This window comes from Ctenocephalides felis, unplaced genomic scaffold (genome assembly GCF_003426905.1).
Source record: "Ctenocephalides felis isolate EL2017-DRISC unplaced genomic scaffold, ASM342690v1 CF-g0.4_SCAFFOLD_01170, whole genome shotgun sequence".
NCBI lineage: Eukaryota > Metazoa > Arthropoda > Insecta > Siphonaptera > Pulicidae > Ctenocephalides > Ctenocephalides felis.
Window position 1 is genome coordinate 45,983,477 of NW_020537324.1, and position 19,756 is coordinate 46,003,232.

General features: G+C 30.9%; 2 protein-coding genes across 2 annotated transcripts in view; one reads left to right on the forward strand and one right to left on the reverse strand.

Moving 5' to 3' along the window:
- Nucleotides 1-1,202: 1,202 nt before the first annotated feature.
- Nucleotides 1,203-3,546, forward strand: LOC113368144 (LYR motif-containing protein 4-like). The gene is made up of 3 exons (XM_026609711.1): nucleotides 1,203-1,399; nucleotides 1,474-1,594; nucleotides 3,394-3,546. The coding sequence occupies exons 1-3, from the start codon at nucleotides 1,323-1,325 to the stop codon at nucleotides 3,442-3,444; spliced, it is 249 nt and encodes an 82-aa protein (XP_026465496.1). The 5' UTR covers nucleotides 1,203-1,322; the 3' UTR covers nucleotides 3,445-3,546.
- Nucleotides 3,547-3,737: 191 nt separating this feature from the next.
- LOC113367311 (D-2-hydroxyglutarate dehydrogenase, mitochondrial-like) overlaps nucleotides 3,738-19,756 on the reverse strand; it is a 30,604-nt gene continuing 14,585 nt past the window's right edge. The window contains exons 4-8 of the mRNA XM_026608926.1: nucleotides 16,271-16,439; nucleotides 15,378-15,507; nucleotides 12,639-12,795; nucleotides 6,871-7,033; nucleotides 3,738-3,985 (exon numbers count right to left, since the gene is read on the reverse strand). Coding sequence (XP_026464711.1) covers nucleotides 3,738-3,985; nucleotides 6,871-7,033; nucleotides 12,639-12,795; nucleotides 15,378-15,507; nucleotides 16,271-16,439 — 867 coding nt within the window. The remainder of the gene's footprint in view (nucleotides 3,986-6,870; nucleotides 7,034-12,638; nucleotides 12,796-15,377; nucleotides 15,508-16,270; nucleotides 16,440-19,756) is intronic.

Here is a 19,756-nt window from a genome sequence, read left to right on the forward strand (position 1 = left end):
AATATAATAATAAGTACAAATTCTGTATACATTTATATGGGTTCCGTACCAATGTTTGCATGTTAAGGTGCTTCTCACCTAACGAACGAGCATGAACAAGCAAGAATATACGTACCAGAACGAACGGCAACGAGCATAGTGTGGAAGCCACAACGAATACGAACGAACACCAACAAACATAGCGAGCAATATTCTGGTGCGCCACACCTAGCAAACGAGCACGATCGAACATGGATTTTGACATGCGCGTGGGTCGCTTTTGTTAGAATATTTTAGTCTGCGCATATTATTCATCATGTTCGTTCGTGTTCGTTCGTTAGGTGTGGAAGCACCTTTCCGCAACTTGTCGGTACATCAAAGAAAATTGTTCGTTCATGTTTGAACTCGTATGCTCGTATGTGCAGTGTAGGCGCTACCACGAATGTAGACAAACATTTTTCTTATTTGATGTTAATATATATTAACTGCATTAGTCCTGCATTAGTTTATGTTGTGACTATTAAAAGATATTGCTGTTATTGACCAATTTTGTGAATTTGATCACTTTAAATAATTTTTCTCTTTCCCGCCACTTTAAATAATAAAACTGACGTTCCACGGTACATCCTCGAACAAAGAAGATGTAAGCCTTCACTGCTTTGAGGCGTTTTCTCAAGTTCGTTTGGAATGATTCGCCTTCGTTCGTGTTCGTGTTTGTTCTTCTTTCTATTTTCTTGTTCGTCATGTTTGTTCGTGCTTGTTCGTTGGGTGAGGCGGCACCTTTAGCGACAACGAGCTTTGATATTTCGACTCCAAACCAGCTATGCAGCGTGATTGCTTAAAAAAAAGATAAAATTTTAGAAAAAAATCAAAATACAGAAAAGTATCAAAATATAAAAAAATCAAATGTTTCAAAAAAGTTTTTTTTTTTAAATTTCAAAATTTCTCAAAAATCTAATTTTTTCAAAGTTTTGCAAAGTGTTTTTTAATAATTTAGTTTTAGGTGCGGAAAGTTCCAGAAATTTGCCTAAAGGCACGATGCCATGCACCACTAGTTTGAAAATATTTGGATTTAAAAATAAAAATCAAGTAAAAAATAAATACACGTGATAATGCACATCTACACTTTTTTTATCTATGGAGTAGATTTTCCAAAGTGTTCATTTGTACGACTAAAGTCCGATATGATGACAGTTCTTAAATTTATCTGTCATCCCATGCAATCAGACATAACCTTGTATGTCAATGTAGAATAATATTGTACAAATTGATACAAATTCAATCATGAATAACTTCTGAATATGATAATTAATATAAAAGTGCATTGAAAAGTTGTATTAAATATGTCGAAGATGGAAATACTTAAGCTCTACAAGATGATTTTACGTGAATCACAGAAAATATCAGCTTATAATTATAGGTTATACACTTATTTAACACAACCACGTTTAGAATTAATAGATAGATAAATAAACTTATATTTAAAATTTACAGAATGTATGCCATACGCAGAGTTCGAGATGCTTTTAGAGAAAATAAAAATCTAACCGACAAAAAATCTATTGATTTGCAATTGCAGTTTGGTGCAAAGAATTTAGAAATCATAAAAAGACAGGTAATAATTTTTTATTTATGAATAGAATTACTAAATAACCTATCTATTTTCAAACATATTCAGATAACAACTGATTAAATAGTTAAGAAATTAAAAATATCATTTTATGAATAATGGCGCAAGCATTATTTTAAACAAATGATCATTTTTTACATATACACTTAGGAAAATCGGTTTGAACTCACTTAGGAAAATCCTTGTTTTTTATTTATCATTTTATTCATAATTTTCAGACAGTTTGATGTAACAGATTCGTTGAGAATTACATTCAATTCACAAGTTAAAAACATTTACATGTGATATTTTTAAAATGGAATTTAAAGTGGAAAAAACGAAAAAAATCAATCCAGCTGTTTTTCATCAATATGTTGGCCTTTTGATTTGATGATGTCCCCACAAATTATTAATTGATGATGCATCGAGTAAAAGTTTATTTGAGTTCAAAAAATAGTTAATGTAATTCAAAGTGATAATTTGTAACATTTTACAATATCTCAAAAATTAACATATTTCTGTATAATAAATAAATGAGAACTTAAAGAAAACATTCAAAAATCATTCTCAACATGTTTTTTCTATATCAATATGTACATTAAACTGTCTGAGGAGAACGATAAATAAAGTGACGAAAAAAATCAAAGTGGGTCCAAACGCACGAGGGCGCGTCAAAGTGGGTAGTGTATATCAATATTAGATAACTAATATACTTGCATATTTTGCATCCTTCTAATAAAAGTACATTTTTAGAATTGGATCAAATACTGTAATTGTAATTACAGCAATTAACCACTGTGTAATACAAAATATGTGCAACAAGTATACGTCATCATTAAAATAATGACTAAAACTTAGAGGGAAAAAAAGCTATTTGAGTGCATGATGAAAATAATAATTTTTATATTCAAATTTAACTTCTAATTTTTAGCATAATGTTGGGGATGATGTCATATATCCACTTTTGAGAATATAAATTGTGATTTATGAAAATAACAAGACAGTTTTGTATATGATAGTAACATTTAAAATACGATTTTCCCGGATCAAATAAAATGCTTTTATATCATTTCTTTATAGTGTTAACCTAATTCACAATTCATCTTTTGTTATTTTGCTGTTCTTGGATAGTTTATGTTTGATTTCTGACGTTTGTATAAACATTATTTTGTTGTTTGCCTAAAGAAATAGATAAAATTATAAATCATAAAACTGTTTAATATTTTCGAAAATAAAAGAAATAATTTTTATAAGTATGAACTAATTGTTCTAAAACCAACGTGCAGTAATATTCATTGAATCGTCAAAATACTGTGATATAAAATACTTTGTACAATGTTTGTCTGATTTTGTTATACATTCACTCCCAAATACAAAATAAACAAACATCTAATAACTAGATTGTAATAAGAACACAATATTAAATTCAATTACATGTAATAATATCTTGTTTAAATATGTTTTATTACAAAAATTATGTTAAACTTGTGTGTTTCGAATTAATTGTTTATTGCCAATATAATTTACAATCTCATTGATATTTACTATCTATTTAAAACATATATATATATATATATATATATATATATATAAATAACAAAATTTTGTGATATGAGTGGAACGAATATTGAATGTTAAATATGAACAATACTCAGGTGATGGAAATATAAAACACTCACTGAGTGTTGTATTGTTCATATTTAACATTTAATATATATATATATATATATATATATATATATGAAATAAATAAAAATAATTCAGTCTTTTCTTGAAATTCTAATCATGTTCTTATTTATTTGCAGGCACTGATAGGAAATATGTTCGATAGTACGAAGCTAGTAATAGAAAAATAATTAATGGTGTAGTATCTATAGTTATGATATTTTAATTTCGGCAAGTATTTTGAGGTTTGTAAATATAGAATAATCATATTGGTAGTATAATCCTGATTTATGAAGAACATCAATATTATATTTAGATATTTTGCTTAAATCTAGTTTGTTATTCATGAAATATTTTATATCATGTAAAATTTTGATAAAATATTTTGTTATGAATGCTTTATATGCATTATTATATAGTTTTTTGATGATTATGATATTATATGAATAGAATGTTTTAAAAGATATTGTTAAGATGAATTTTATTACAAAACTTTGTATGGATTCATGATATTATTTGGATCCATCATATTTTTTATTTGTTTCATGAGGTTCAAGGAAACTTCATCCTTGCTGTAGTGAATATATTCTCTTTTTCGAAATCCAATACCATGCTCAGCACTAATACTGCCTTTGTATTTTGATACAAACTCATAAACATAGGGCTCTATCTTGTCCACAACTTCTTGATTAAATTTTGGAAGCACTATGTTCAAGTGTATATTGCCATCACCTGAGATGAATATTAATTGTTGTTAATTTAGTAATTAGATAACTTGACATTATATATGAATATATATATATATATATATATATATATATATATATATAATAAATAATTCGCAAAAATTGAATAAATCCGCAAATACAGGATGGCATTTTATGTGGAATTGTAGGGGATACATTCCAAGGTGACAAAATAAAGAAAAATAAATATTGTTGAGAACTATAATGTAATATACATTATCTTAAGTATAACAGATTCCATAATAAAATGAGTTAGTATCAAATCTAACATTGATATAAAACTTTATATTAATTACAATAATATATTAAAACAAGGGTCAATTTTTAAAAGTTTTATATTAATGTTAGATGTGGTACTATTACTAAACTTATTACCAACTAATTTTAATATGGGATCGGTTATATACTTAGACTGTTATGATTGCATATCACGTAATAGTTCTCACTGAGAACTTCTCAGCTATATATAAAGCAAAAATAACTTTTAATTATAGTTCTTGTACATTTTGATTAATTATATTGAAGCTAAGGCAATGGTTTGAAAAACTTGGTAATATTATTTTGCTTCCTTAATTCAAACTAATACTCAATAGTCACATCAGCAATTTGCTTTTTAAAAATAAGACTTTCTATATACGGATCAATGTCCATATAGAAAACGCACAGTTCATTTTTAATTCTTCACTAACATTTTTCGAATGATTTGTCACGTTTCTATTGCTTGTAGAAGCAATTGAAGTGAATTGCTCTTCTTGAATGGACTTATCTTCATTGGAAAAAGATTTATTGTCGATTAGAGTCAAATTTTACTAAAAGTATATTTTATTTATCTAGTGATAAATAAGGTTGTTTTCATTCTATTGCTTTGCATTCTCAATAACACCGATAGCGGCGAAGACGGCCGATGAATGCGATGAATATGCGTTTATTCATTAGCTTTAGTACTACATACTAATAAGTAATTACTTATTTTGATAGTTTAAACCGCTGTGCTCAATTTTGATTTTTTGTAAAGAAGGTTCAAGATTGTAATTATTTTCGATATCGTCTCATCACGTCGCTCAATATTAAGATATATAGAAGGGTTAACACCCTTCACACCTACACACCCTACACACCGTTATGTGTGTATGAGTTTATAGGTTTATATAAAACGATTTTATATAGATAGATTGAAGAATTATCGTAAATTATCAATTGAAACTATTTGTAAATATATTCACAATGGTCTCTTATGCCAGGCAATGTGTCTGAAATACATTTTGTATGAGCAATGAGCGTATATACTGGGAGTAACGCTTTGTTACTGGATAGGTAGAGCAAAAAGAAATCCATCATTTTTGCAATAATTGGCTTTAATCATCTTCTGTATCTCGCGCTGTAAAGTCCGATTGAGTTCTACTAGGCGGCGTTAGAAAAATGAGGTTTGATACTAAGAGAACTTCTCTTTTTTTGAGCGCGCGTCAAAAATGGACACTAGCAAAGAGTAAATATTATATTTCACATTTTTTGTTAGATAAAGGTGCAAACGCAAATGTGAATAGTGTTAATGGTTCTGATACAGTAACTGCCAACCACATGTAAATTTGGTTTCGTCAATTCATTCATGTAATTTCGACTTTCGGTGAGATGGCAAAATGGTGGATTGGGATTTGGTGGGTTTAGCAAGCAATTATATACTATGAGCTGATCTATTGCAAAACTTTTAACTCGGAACTGTGCGATCAACAATTGAACTGTCTAGAAGAGGAAGCAATCGCCCAGAAGCGGTCAGCTTTGACCAATAGGAGAGTAATTGTTCAATCTGGACAACGCTTGGCAACATACATCGATAGAGACTCGCCAGAAGCTCCGGGAGCTTGATTGTGAGGTTTTGATGCATCTATTTTATAGTTTGGACTTGCCGCCAAGTGATTACCACCTGCTCCTGACCAAGGCGAACGGTTTTGCTGATGAAAAATTCACTTCAAGAAAGTCTTGTAAAATCGACTTTTAAATTTTTTTTAATGGTGTAAGGGTTTCTATAAGAGAGGCCCAATCATATTATCTTCAAAATGGCAACTAGTTATCGAACAAAACGGCGCCTAATTGATTTGAATTGGATCATTCCATCTATAGTAATTAAAGCCTTAATTTCATGGGTGCACTGTTTACCCATTAATCTTCTTAAGAAATAAAAAAACTAGTTGGTATTGCTATTTTGCCTTGAGGCAAGTTACATGAGCTTTACGATATGTGTAAATATTCGACCTAATCAATAAAAAATAAATTAATTTATGATTATATAATTAAAAATCCAACAAACGCGTTAACTCGGAGTATTTTCTGAAAACAAATTTTCAAAAATCAATAAGTTTCATAATTGAACCAGTGTTTCCGTGGGACTTTAATGATTAAGATCAAGTGCTCTATCGTTATACCAAGTAAATCGCCTAATTTTAATTTTAACAAACGTCAAAAAAACTACTCATTTTCTCAAACTTGGATGAATTTATTTGTCGTAAGGTAATATTTCAGTAAATTCTATAAGACCATGGTATATATCGCCAAAACAAGTTCCATAAAAATCGGCTTAAATTTTTTTTCAACAGGTAATTACAAGAAATTTGGTCTCGATCGATTCAGAATGGCTTGAAACATCGAGAAAACATAAAATTAGCGAATCAGATTTTTTATGAAAACATAAACTTCTTCTTCGGGAAGTTAATAAATGGGATATAAGTTACCAATTAGAATTAAAGCAGCGGTGAAAGTGCTGCTTCAACTAAGTACTTTTTAGCAAAAAGCATTGATATCCAATTTGCTAAAACAGTTTCGATTCTGAAAAACGGTGTCGAATAAGAAAATAATTAATATCACAAAAATACCAACCGACATGTCCGTAACCAAATGCGTGGCCTTCACTTCCAATACGGTTTTGTATCTCCGGCACGACTGAGTAGAAATATTTCAGAGGCAGTGAGACATCATATTTTAGAGTGTATCCTAATTTTGGTATTGCCACTGGAATATTTTCTCTTATTTCCCATAATTGCTGAAAATATATTAAAATTACACATTTCAGGAATTGTTAGAAAACATATTAACAAATTGCTGCGAAACATAAAATATATGTCTGAATTGCAACATATAATGGATATAGAATCGATGCATATTATCTGAAATTTTACGATTTTCATATAATATGCAATTTTCAGAAAAAAATATAGTGGTATGACTACTGGAAAACTTCCTGATTCTAATCATGTTTGAATCTAATAGGAGAGCTGAATAGTGAATATAAAGTCATACAACCTAATACTTGTACCTAATGCGTATGACTGACTCCACGTCAAAAATATTGCTACTCAAATATAAATATTGCAATTATTTCATTGTTGTGAATTTGCCACTACTTGCCTAATCAACACTTACTTATGGTGCACTGGCATTCTAATTATTAGCAATTCTCAAAACATTTATTATCAAAATTAAGTATTAATCTAATAATTCAATGCAAAAATAAGGTTGCCTGAAGGTATATAGCCTAGAGGTGGGTCGTTGACGGTTTTGCCGTCAACGAAACGAAACGGTTATCGGGGTTTCGTCAACTAGTTAAATAACTAGTTATTTTTCAACTATAGTTATTTTTAACGATTCAACGCTGGCAACGTTAAGAAACTGATAGTTGAAATAACTGTTTCATTGAAAGTTGGTAATATGAAGTTTGTTCTTATAAAAGTCAAGTTGACGTTGGATTTGATGAATAAAAAGAAATAAATGTGAATTGTCACATTTATTACACACACACACACACACAACACACACACACATATATATATATATATATATATATATATATATATATATATATATATTAGTGATGGGCGTTGAATCAACGAACGGTTATTTTCAACCGTTTCTTCTTCGTTAACTAACTAACCGTTTCGTCGCAACGAAATAACTAGTTGAAAATCAACTGGTTTCGAAGCAGTTGAAAACATGGCGGCCAGTTAGTTTTTTCAACGATATAGGAATTCGTTCGTTGTCGAAAACGAACGTAGGCAGGTACCTGCGTCGGAAAGGATCAACTAATACTATGAAAATCGCTTATTGCTGGGCTACTGCTTTTATAATATAGCAAATGTACATGTACATCTTAAAAGAAACTTGCAACACGCGCCAAATCGTTTAATTTTAGAAAATCAGTTACATTTGTTATAGTTTTCAATGGTTAATATTTTTCATAAAAATCTCATAGCATTTGTCTTGTAATAATTTTTTTAAACTAAACCTGAAAATTGATTTTTTATTTTTCATAACATTTTATATAACTATACATTTTTATATTGCTATTTTTATATAACATGTAAATTCGATGTTTTAGTATATGGCTTTGCTGTAATGAAAATATTTAAGTTTTTTAAATTAAACCTTTATTATATATATATATATTAGAGGTGGGTCGTTGACGGTTAGTTAGTTAACGAAGAAGAAACGGTTGAAAATAACCGTTCGTTGATTCAACGCCCATCACTAATATAGCCATTCTTCGCGATTTTTGAGTCTTGACAGCATCAGCTCGTATAGAAATACCATATTAAAAATAGCACTCTTTAGAAAGCTGATTTTTTCGTTCCACCAGAACGAGTGACATGTCATATTGACATCAGACTTTGGTTATTCTTTTCATCAGCTCTTTAATATGCTCCTCGGCGTATTCTGAAATTATAGGTTGACAATTCAACCTTACGAAGGTTGGCTTTTTACCGCACAACCCATCAAGTAGAATTAAGGCCATTAAAAGTGCTTTACTTCTTGCATTAGTCTGCTTGCTAGTCAAGTCTACTGATATGTGTTGTTTCGCATCTTCTACCAATCAATCTAAGCAATCAACAAAATCAGATAAAGCGAAACTAGGTGGATCGTAACAGCTGTAAAAATGTCTGTCATCTACTGATGCTGCTACAAATCCAGCGTTGATATTGTGAACGGTTTGCTGGAAATAAAATTTGTCACAGGACCAAATAACAGCTTTTGTGGTACTGTATGTTTCTCATGACCGATCAGCTAGTTGTTTGTAATTGGCTGATAAAAGGACAATATCAATTTTCATCTACCGTCTGCATAAGAAAATCGTATGCAGCCTCACAGTGATCCATGTTTAGCAGTATTGTCTTCATGTTTTTAACTTCCCGTAGGGTAAGTTATAGTAATCGCAAAAAAATGGAAAATGAAAGTTTTTATATATCTTTACGTTTCAGAGGTTTAGAAAAAATTGATGTATGTGTGTGTGTGTGTGTGCGTGTGTGTATGTGTGTGCGCAGTGCCGGCTTTAGGGTAGGGCGAGGTGGGCGACCGCCCTGGGCGCCGGCAAAAAGGGGCGCTGCAGGCGCCCCTCCGGCTGATGCTCATAGTTCGAGGTCTGCTTAGTCGTCTCGTAAATTCCCTAAATTAAGCGTTTTTTTTTTGTCTATTGTCAAAACACATTGTCCTTTTAACGTTTTGGTCAAAAAAAAGCTAGCGTTATTGTAGCGAAGCGTAACAAACTCAGCTCATTCGCATGGGATAGCGAACTTGGCCACTTGGCCAGTCACTCGAAATGGCAAAATCATTGATCACATAATTACTAGTGGCCTAGTGCAAACTCGCATTGATAATTATCCGAAGAATGATGCAGGCCGATATTTCTCTAATTCTCATTTCACAAAAATTCTTACAAACAATGAAACAATTCAGCGCCGTCGGTTAATTTACTCCGTTTCTAAGGATTGAGTTTATTGTTTTTGTTGTAGACTATTTGATAGTAGCTCAACGTCGAACTTAGTATCTCAAGGGTATAACAACTGGAAATACTTGTCTGAAATATTAAAAAATCATGAAAATAGCACTTTTCATAAGAAGTTTTACTTTTTCATGGATTGAAGCTGAGCTACGATTAAAAATAGAAAAAAACGATGGAATAATGTTTTGTCTAGATTGATGCATATCACACTTTATTTAGCCGAAAACAATATGGCGTTCAGAGGCACTTCTGACAAACTATATACGCCAAATAACGGAAAGTTCTTAGGCTTTGTACAAATACTAGCCAAATTTCATCTAGTCATGCAGGAGCACTTGCGATTAGCTATGAAGGGTGACATTTCAGACCACTCAGCTTCTGTTCATCGATGGAAAATTCTAACCGATCACTTGGGACTATATACTATAAAAAAGCACAGTGACACTCGTTGGGAAGCAAGAATAAGTAGTGTTACAGTAGTCCGTTATCAAATTAGTACTATCCATGATGCTTTGATTACTTTGGCTCTTGAAACTCAGAAAACTGATGTTCAAATGTCTCATGAAGCTACTACTCTAGCCGAATAACTAAAAGATTTCAGCTTCATAGTTTCATTGGTTGTTTGGTATGACATACTTCATCAAATAAATGTTGTAAGTAAATCTCCACAGTCAACAGATATGGGTCTTGGTAAATGTACACAAATGTTGAAAAAATGCGGCAATTTTTTGGAAGACTATAGAAATACGGGCTTTAAAAGCGCTATTTTAACTGCGAAGGAGTTGGCTGAAGAACTAGAAATTGAGCGTCAAGCTGGTGAAATTGCACGCGATGACCCTATAACTTCCACAGAAAAAAAATTTGAGGTTGAATTTTTCAACTGTCTTTTGGACAACATTAATTTCAATCAATGAATGGTTCGAACAGTTAAATGAGTACTCGGAATATTGGTCTTTTTTGTACAATATTAAACAGATTCCAGAAAAACGCGACCTTCTCAAGCTCTGTAGTGATCTCCAATTAAAATTAACTGTAGACTCTAAATCAGACATAGATGGTTGTATGTTATGTGATGAACTTATAAGTCTGGCATCCCACCTGATAAAAATGTGGTTACTCCCATTTTTGTTATAAATTTTATCAACGATTTCAACTTACAAGAACTGTATCCAAATGTATGGATATCATTGCGAATTTTATTAACTATACCTGTAACGGTTGCTAGTGGGGAGCTTTTCAAAGCTGAAGCTAATAAAAACCTATCTTCGATCAGCGATTTCGCAATCTAGATTGACAAACTTAACAACTGTGTCAATTGAGAACGAAATTGCTGAAAACATCGACTTCGACAACCTTATAAAAGAGTTTGCTGATAGAAAGGCCAGAAAAGTAAAATTCTATTAGTGGTTCTATTAATGGTTATCTTTTATAATATTTTTTTTTAATAAACGGTTATTTCATTAGATGTTTTTCTTTTTCCAAATGGGTTTGAATTGCAGGTGAAGGGCGCCGTAGAAATCTCGCCCAGGGCGCTGGTAGTGTTAAAGCCGGCCCTGTGTGTGCGGATACAAATTTTCGTCGACGATTTGGGTAACACGGATGAAGCGATTTGAATAATTTAAAAAACATTCGATTCGTATTGATAAGGAGACGTGCTGATTAGTTTTTGGCGAAGGCAGGTCTAGCCGTTCCGAAGATATGGGGCAAAAAGTGCCAAAAACGGTAACTCAGTTTTTAAGAGAACGGAGCGTCCGATTTGAATAATTCAAAAAACATTTCACTTGTATTAACAAGAAGAAAAACTGATCAAATTTTCATGAAGGCAGGTCTAGCGGTTTTGGAGATCTAATAAAAAAAGTAAAAAAAATGCCATCTGGCGGTCAAAAATGATCATTAGACATATGCACATCAAATTATCAGATATTTTATAGACATTTTTACAATTATAACTTATCCGTTAGACGGCGGCGCGGCGCTTACGCGCTTCGATATTTCGTCTCTATGCAGTTGAAGCAATACGATTGCTTTGAAAAAAAGTTCAGAATTTCCAAAATATTTCAAAATACACTTTTCTTCAAAAAATCTTTCTTTCAAAAAGAAGTAAATTTTTGTCAAAAATTTATAGTTTCTCACAAATCTAATTTTTCAGAGTAAATTTTTTTCAAAAATGTTAATCTTTAAAAAAAATTTTTTTTTGTTACGGGAAGTTCCAGCAATTTGCCTTAAGGCACGATGCCATGCGCCCCACTAGTTTGTTTATGACATGACATCTGTGTGTGCCGCTATGATGAGCTGCATTCTCAGTGTGTGTATGTGCGAATGCAGATCTTCGTGGACAATTTTGAGAATACAGATCAACCGATATAAATGATTAATAAATAATTTTATTTCTATTGATTTGGAGACATGCAGATTAGTTTTTCGTCAAGGTAAAATGATTCGGAGATCCAATTAAAAAAATAAAAAAAATACATTTTGCGGTCAAAAATGATCATTAGACATGTGCGCATCAAATTATTAGATATTTTATGGTGATTTTAATAATAAGTAGACATTCATTTACATGTGTATGAGTTTCGTACCAAGACTTGAAATGTCTAACCGACGCGGCGCTTACGCGCTTTGATATTTAGTCTCTAAAACAGCTACGCAACGCGATTGCTTTGAAAAAAAAGAATCAGCATTAAATAAAATTCTTTTTCCAATATAGTCTGACTTTTTAAAAAAAACTTTAAAATTTTCAAAAATCATTATTTTTAATTTACAAAAAAAAATTAAGTTTACGGGTAGCTACAGCAAATTTACCGTTGCACGATGCCATGCACCACTAGTTTTTTTACTTTCTAATTGGTGTGTAAATAATATAATGAGTTACCCTGATTTTGCTCGGCTCCGATGCGACAACTCCATCTTCTACCACACTTTCATTCATTGCCTTCTGCAAAAAGGATTGCAGCTTTTCTTCGTCGTGCTCCATATGACTGCCTTGAGTTTCAATTACCATGTAAAATGGATAATTGCCAATAGGCCTTCTAAAATTAACGGTACTCGATAAAAATGTTATTCTTAATGTTTTCATGCATGTAAATTATATTCAAATTTTATTTTTAACCTAATTAATTTTCCCTAGGGTAAGTCACAGTAATCGCCAAAAATCGAAAATGAATTTTTATATAAATTTACGTTTCAAAACCTTTTGAATATTTTGGCATACCTTAGATAAAAAGTATGTATGAGTGTGTGTGTTCGGATACAATTTTTTGTCGACGATTTCGAAAACACGTATCAACCGATTTGAATGGTTCAAAAATCATTTCTATTGATAAGCAAACGTGCTGATTAGTTTTTGGCCAAGGCAGGTCCAGCCGTTTTCAAAATACGGGACAAAAAGTGCTAAAAATGATATTTCAGTTTTTGAGAGAACAGAGCATCCGATTTCTGTAAATCAAACAACATTGTATTAACAAAAGGAACAATTGATTAAATTTTATGAAAGACGGGTGTAGCGGTTTTGGAAGTCTGCTGAAAAAAGTAGAAAAAAAATGCCATTTGGCTGTCTAAAATATTCATTAGACATAGGCATGCAGCGACACTAGCTCTCCTACTATTGAAAAATAGTAGTAAAGAGCTACACTAGCCTCCACACTATTAGGGACCCTAATATGTGGAGGGGGTCAGGCTTCCAGGTATATAACCAAAGCAGCTACCATCCTCGATCTCTTTTCTCTTCTACTGGTCGAGCAGGCAACACCTAGATAAACTACGGAGTCCAACCAAGGAATACCAAGAATACCGGCATTCAACCAAGAAGATTTTGTAAATTATTATAATTTTGTAATAAACTTTATTTTTCATTTATAGTGTCTTGATTTTTATATGTGGGACCACCCCACAGGCACATCAAATTAATAGATATTTTATAGAGATTTTAATAATAAGTACAAATTTTGTTCACATTTGCATTGGTTCCGTAGCAATGTTTATCCGTTAAATTGCGATGCGGCGCTTACGCGTTTCAATATTTCGTCTCCACGCAGCCAACGCAGTGCGATTGTTTTGAAAAAAAAAATATATTCAAAAAATTTCAAAATAAAAAAAAAATCCAAAAAATTACAAAATTCTCAAAAATATAATGTTTTCCAAGTTTTTAAAATTTCAAAGCTTTTTTAAAAATTTTAATTTTTGGTACGGTAAGTTCCAACAATTTGCTTTATGGCACGATGCACGGCATAAATAAAATTGTGTGGCTTTATAAATATGCGAAATGAATTCAAATAGTGTCATGACTTTGTTTGTTTGTTTAATTTTGATGCATATTATAAATAGGATAAATAAATAATCATTTTTATTTTGTTGCCACAGTAAGATAATATTGAACAGGTACAATACAGAACTCGTTTATTATATCTATTATATCTTATTTCTTATATATAAAAATGGAGCTCTCGATAAAATGATACGCTAAAACTCGAAAACGGCTATATCGATTTGGCCTGTCTTAGTCTTGAAAAAATCGTGCTAATCAGTAGGTTGTCGGAAAGGTGAAATATTATTTCAAAATCACATAAAAACTTTATATTTATTATTTGAAAATTTTTGTAGAAGCGTAATTTAAATAAAACAATGGACTGTGGCTAACACGTCAAATGTCAAACGTTTTTAACAGATGATGTTTAATTCCCTAGACAATATAATAATATGTTCAATTACGTTTAATAGAATGTTTTACGTGAATATTATCTAATTATGATTAAATTATAGTAAGTAGTTCTGTTCGTAGTTTTATTTATACACAAAAACGTTATTAAGCGGGCCGCAAGTGTTACTGAAAACTCAAAATATCAACATTTTTGAAATGTTAATATGAAAATGCATTTTTTGGCGTTGTAGCACTCTTTTTTTTCAAATCATATTTTTCTCAAACACGGTGCTCTGAAAGATCTCATTTGTATAATTATATAATCATTGATATTTATAAAACATTTTCTAGGTTATATTATTAAATTTGGTATCGATCAAAGGGACATTTCAAAATGTCCCTAATACCTCATTGTATATAGCATTCAAACAACACATTCTTATACACTAAAAGTGTTAATTTATTTGATTCTCTAGAAATTGTTTAAAATATACCTAACTTAGCAAAATAACGTTTACCGGGCCAGCTAGTTAAAAATAAATTTTAAATGATCAATTGACTAAACTGATTTTTGATGGTTATGCATTTTTTGAAAAATTGTTAATTTTGTATAACAAAATTAAATCATACCATATTTTTGAATAAAAATCAAAAACTTCGTTTGCTTTAAAATTAAATTGAAATTGATGACTAATAAGAGAGTAAAACGTCAGCATACAAAAAAAAAATTATATATATGTTTCCATCTTGACATGCAAACATGTATTCATGTTAAACAAAAGCCTCATTTATTTCGTGGATTTGTCAAAAGTCAAAACTATCGAATTGAAGATAATATTAGTCAAATGCTCGTCAAATCGAAATCGAAAACATTTTCAATTGTTATCGATTTCAATTGAAGGTAAACAGTTGAATTAAAGAGAGGCAAATCTTTAACTACAAATTTATAATAAAATATTGTTTATTACATCTTACTTGTAGCCGAACTTTTCTAGACAGGCATCAACTGATGAAGCATCCATCATCTCCACTGCGGACAACACCTCGCTGACCATTGATTTAGCAAGTCGAAATGTTTCTATAACTTTCTCGAAACTATTCAATCCTTTGTGGAATATAAAAAATTAATGTCACTATATATACACACACACATATATATATATATATATATATACATGGTCTGTTCAAAAAGTACCCGGAATTACTAATAATTAAATTTCGCGGGTCTGGAGTGTCTGATTGTCAAAATTTTTTTTTATTGTGTTGGTATACATGCCCCTAAAGTATGATGAAATTTTCAGCTATATTCACTGTTTACTTTGTCTGTGGTAGTCGCTAAGGTTCGACGTGTTTTTCTGAGCTCGGCGATTTTTACAATGGAAGAATTGAAAAAGTCAAAGAATTTGTATTAAATTTTGCGTAAAAAATGAAATAAAGTGTTGCAAAGTGCAAAAATTCACCAGATATGGCTCCGTGTGACTTTTTCCTATTCCCAAAGTTGAAGAGACCCATGAAAGGACGGCGGTTTTCCTCGATTGAAGAAAATCGCCGAGAGTGCTCAAGGACATATCAAAAAGTGAATATCAAGGGTGCTTCGAAAATTGGAAAAAACGCTGGCATAAGTGTATTATATCTGGGGGGGACTACTTTGAAGGGGACCACATTAATGTAGACGAATAAATAAATATTTTTTTGAAAAACGAAAATTACGAAAACTTTTTGAACAGACCTCGTATATATATACAGGTATATATTATAAATTATAACAATTATATATTTTTTGCAAAATTTCTGAAAATGTTTGAAAATTTCAATATTTTCTAATTTGAAGTTTGAAAATAGATCTGTAAATGTATTGAGGCACCTACCCAAAAATGCCAAATTGACTGCTTTTGGAAAAGGGGGGCACTGCAAAGCTACAGCAGTTATCATTCCGATAGTTCCTTCGGATCCAATGAATAAATTTTTCAAATGATATCCAGTATTGTCTTTTTTCAAAGTCGACAGCAAATTTAATATATCGCCATTAGCTTGCACCTGTAAACCAGCACAAATGAATATTTAGTACAACTAAATTCAAAACTTTGGAACCAATGCATATAATGAATGGATTTGAACATATATTGATTTTTTTATTTTCTGTACACAAAAATAAATATTTTACTGTTACTTTGATAACGTTATAATTTTTTCAAACAATTCAATTGGATTCTCATTTCATCGAGAAAATTACTAATAAAGAAACTCTTTTTTTTTAAATATTCAATATTAGTACCAATATTTATCTGGAATATTCTACTCATTCCAGATAAATATTGAAGAGTAGAATGTAAAATATAGAGAAATATATTTAGGCTTAAAGGTCCGCGAGTAAAAAGCTCCAGTGCCTTTATTCCAAAAACAATCTGGTTGGTATTGGTATTTTGCCTTGAGGCAAGTTACATGAACTTCCCGATATGTGTAAACAATCGACTTAATCAATAAAAAATAAATAATTTAGCGATTAAAAGTATTCCGAGTGGATTTATTGCACATAATTGAAAACGAACGAACACGTTACCAAGTTTTCAAAAATCAACAATTTTTATAATTGAACCAGTTTCCGTAAGTCTTTAGTGGTTTAGTATGTTCATTAAGACCTAGTACTCTATCGTTATACCAAGTAAATCGACTAATTTTAATTTTAGCTTTATATTTTAGCGTCAAAAAAACTACTCATTTTCTCAAACTTTGATGAATTTTTAAAATTAAACTACTTGTCGTAAGGCCGTAATATTACAGTAAGTTCTATAAGACCATGATATATGTCGCTAAAAAAAATTCCATAAAAATCGGCTTAATTTTTTTTTCAACAGTTAATTACAAGAAAACGGCTCGGTAGATTTTCACCTAAAACTAATTAGTACCATTTCCAACTAATATCTTTCGAACAGTTTTTGATTTTTTAAAATTGGTTCGGTAGGATTAGCTTAAATGTGGGCGAAAAGTTTAACACTTTTTTTCAAATTGCAAAGAAACGGCTTGGCAGATCGTCGCACAAAACTGACTTTGGAAATCGGCCAAAAAATCTACATTCACATACACACACACACGCATACTTTTCCCAAATTTGGTCTCATTCGATTCAGAATGGCTTGATACGTCGAGAAAACATAAAATTAGCGAATCGGATTTTTTGATGAAAACATAAATTTCTCCTTCGGGAAGTTAATAAAGTATAGAATTTTTGACCATAACAGTTTTAAAAAAAGACATTTAGTTAAATGCTCTTTTTAAAGGGTGAAAAGATGTAACCAGCCCCGTAAATTGGACGACTTCGCTATGATTAGATTTTTTTTGTTATAATTTATTTTTGTTAATAAAGACTTATAATGCCTTATTTACAAAATTGATAGGTGCAAAAAAAATAATACAAACAAAAAATACAATAAATTAAATATAAATGAAACAAGTTAAAATAAAATAAAATAAAAACAGTAATACAAAAACAATGACATAAATGCACTATGACGTGATGATGTATGCCGCGTACTAACAATAAGTTAGGGCGCGTGCAGACAGTGATTAGATAAATGGCCACATTGTCAATTTATTACAATGCGTGACAAAAATGTTTGCACTTTTGTTTTTGCACCAACTGTTTTTCTAAACCTACTTATAATTGTACGCTGATATCAAATACGCCTTACGTTATTCCGTAACAGATACTGTTTTTGTGTTTTAAAGAACTACCCCTATTACTCTCATATTTCGGCTATAATTGTCGCAGTTTAACGAATAACTAAAGGTTTTAATCTTCTGTTTTCAGTATGATTTCGACTCTAAGACTTCGAAAAGCAATTTGAAACTTCTGGATACTACATTCTACTTTTTCACAATAGTTAACTTCATTTATAGAAACCAAAACAGATGGATCAGTAGCTAGGATCGAGGAGTTGTCGCAAATCGATAATTTCCGTACCGTATATTACAGGAAACCACAAAATCTTGGAAGCTTGCAACGCAACTTCTTTAGTGTTTTCCATCATTCAGTCGGTGTTAAATTGAAGTAATTATTAATTTGTTAGAATTAATCGTTGAGTTAATAAATATACTTTGTTAATATATAATCAATTGGTAAGTAATCTTTTATATTTATTTTACTCGTAGAAGCATTTAATTATACAGAAATGTTTGTCAAGTGAAAAAAATGAGATAATGCAATATATAGGGTAGGGTGGGGAACAAAGTGAACAACAAGAACAAAGGGAACAACAAATAACACATATCAAACAAACAACTATCTGACTATGTTTAGTAAAGCTCCCAGCTAATTGATCATTGTGTTTTGTGTTCTTCAAAAATTTATAACCTGGTTCTTTTTACATCTTTAGCGGGGTATATTGGAACGGCCATTGGGCAAACAGGGCCTATGTCTTCGATACAAAAAATAAATTTGTGGGAGCATTTTTTACAGAGATAACACTTTAAATAACCTTTGTATGCTTTTTTGTTCATTATCAGAGAAATATTCATTATCAGAGTTAGATTAACTATTTATTTAATATGACTTTTGTTAAATTGCTTTTTTAACTTAAATTACTACTGTTATATTTTACACTTTTGCCAGAGTAAAGGTTCAGTTGGTTCTTTTTACCTACCCAGGTATAAGCTTTTGTAGGAGTTATATAAAAAAACTGTTGAATCTTACTTAAAATTAACAATACATCTTTTAAAACAATTGAATAAAGTATACTTAAAAATTACATTAAGTTCTCGTAAACTAATAGTGATCACAACTAAAAGAAATAACTTCGAAGGAAAATGCTTATAATATGGAGTTTCAACAAACATTTTCGTTTATCTCCTGACAGCAACGTCGTAAAAATCAAGATTACGCTGGTTATACATCTTTTTGCTTCTACTTTCAAATATTATTGTTAATAAATTCTTAACTTTACTGGATTTGGAGATATCGGTCGTGGACCTGTTTACACGTGGACCTTTTAGCTCCGCTCTACTCTGCATTAATATTTATACTCTGCACTCTGCGTATACGTTTACTCTCTCTTCTGCCATATATTTTGAAATTTTCAACTAATATTTTTATATCGTTTTATAAAATGTTTAGCGCACAAGAAAATGAGCGGAACAAGTAAGTTAAAAACTTGTCAATGTTCGGATGAATATTTAAAATTTGGCTTTATATCCGATGTTTGCGATGAGCCGATACTCTTTTGTCTGATATGTCAGCAGTGCTTGAGCAACGAATCAATGAAACCAGGTCGTCTTGAGGCACATTTGAAGGCAAAAAATCGTAATCATGTAAATACAGATTTGAGTTGCTTTAATTAAAGCTTTAAAGAGAAAGTTTG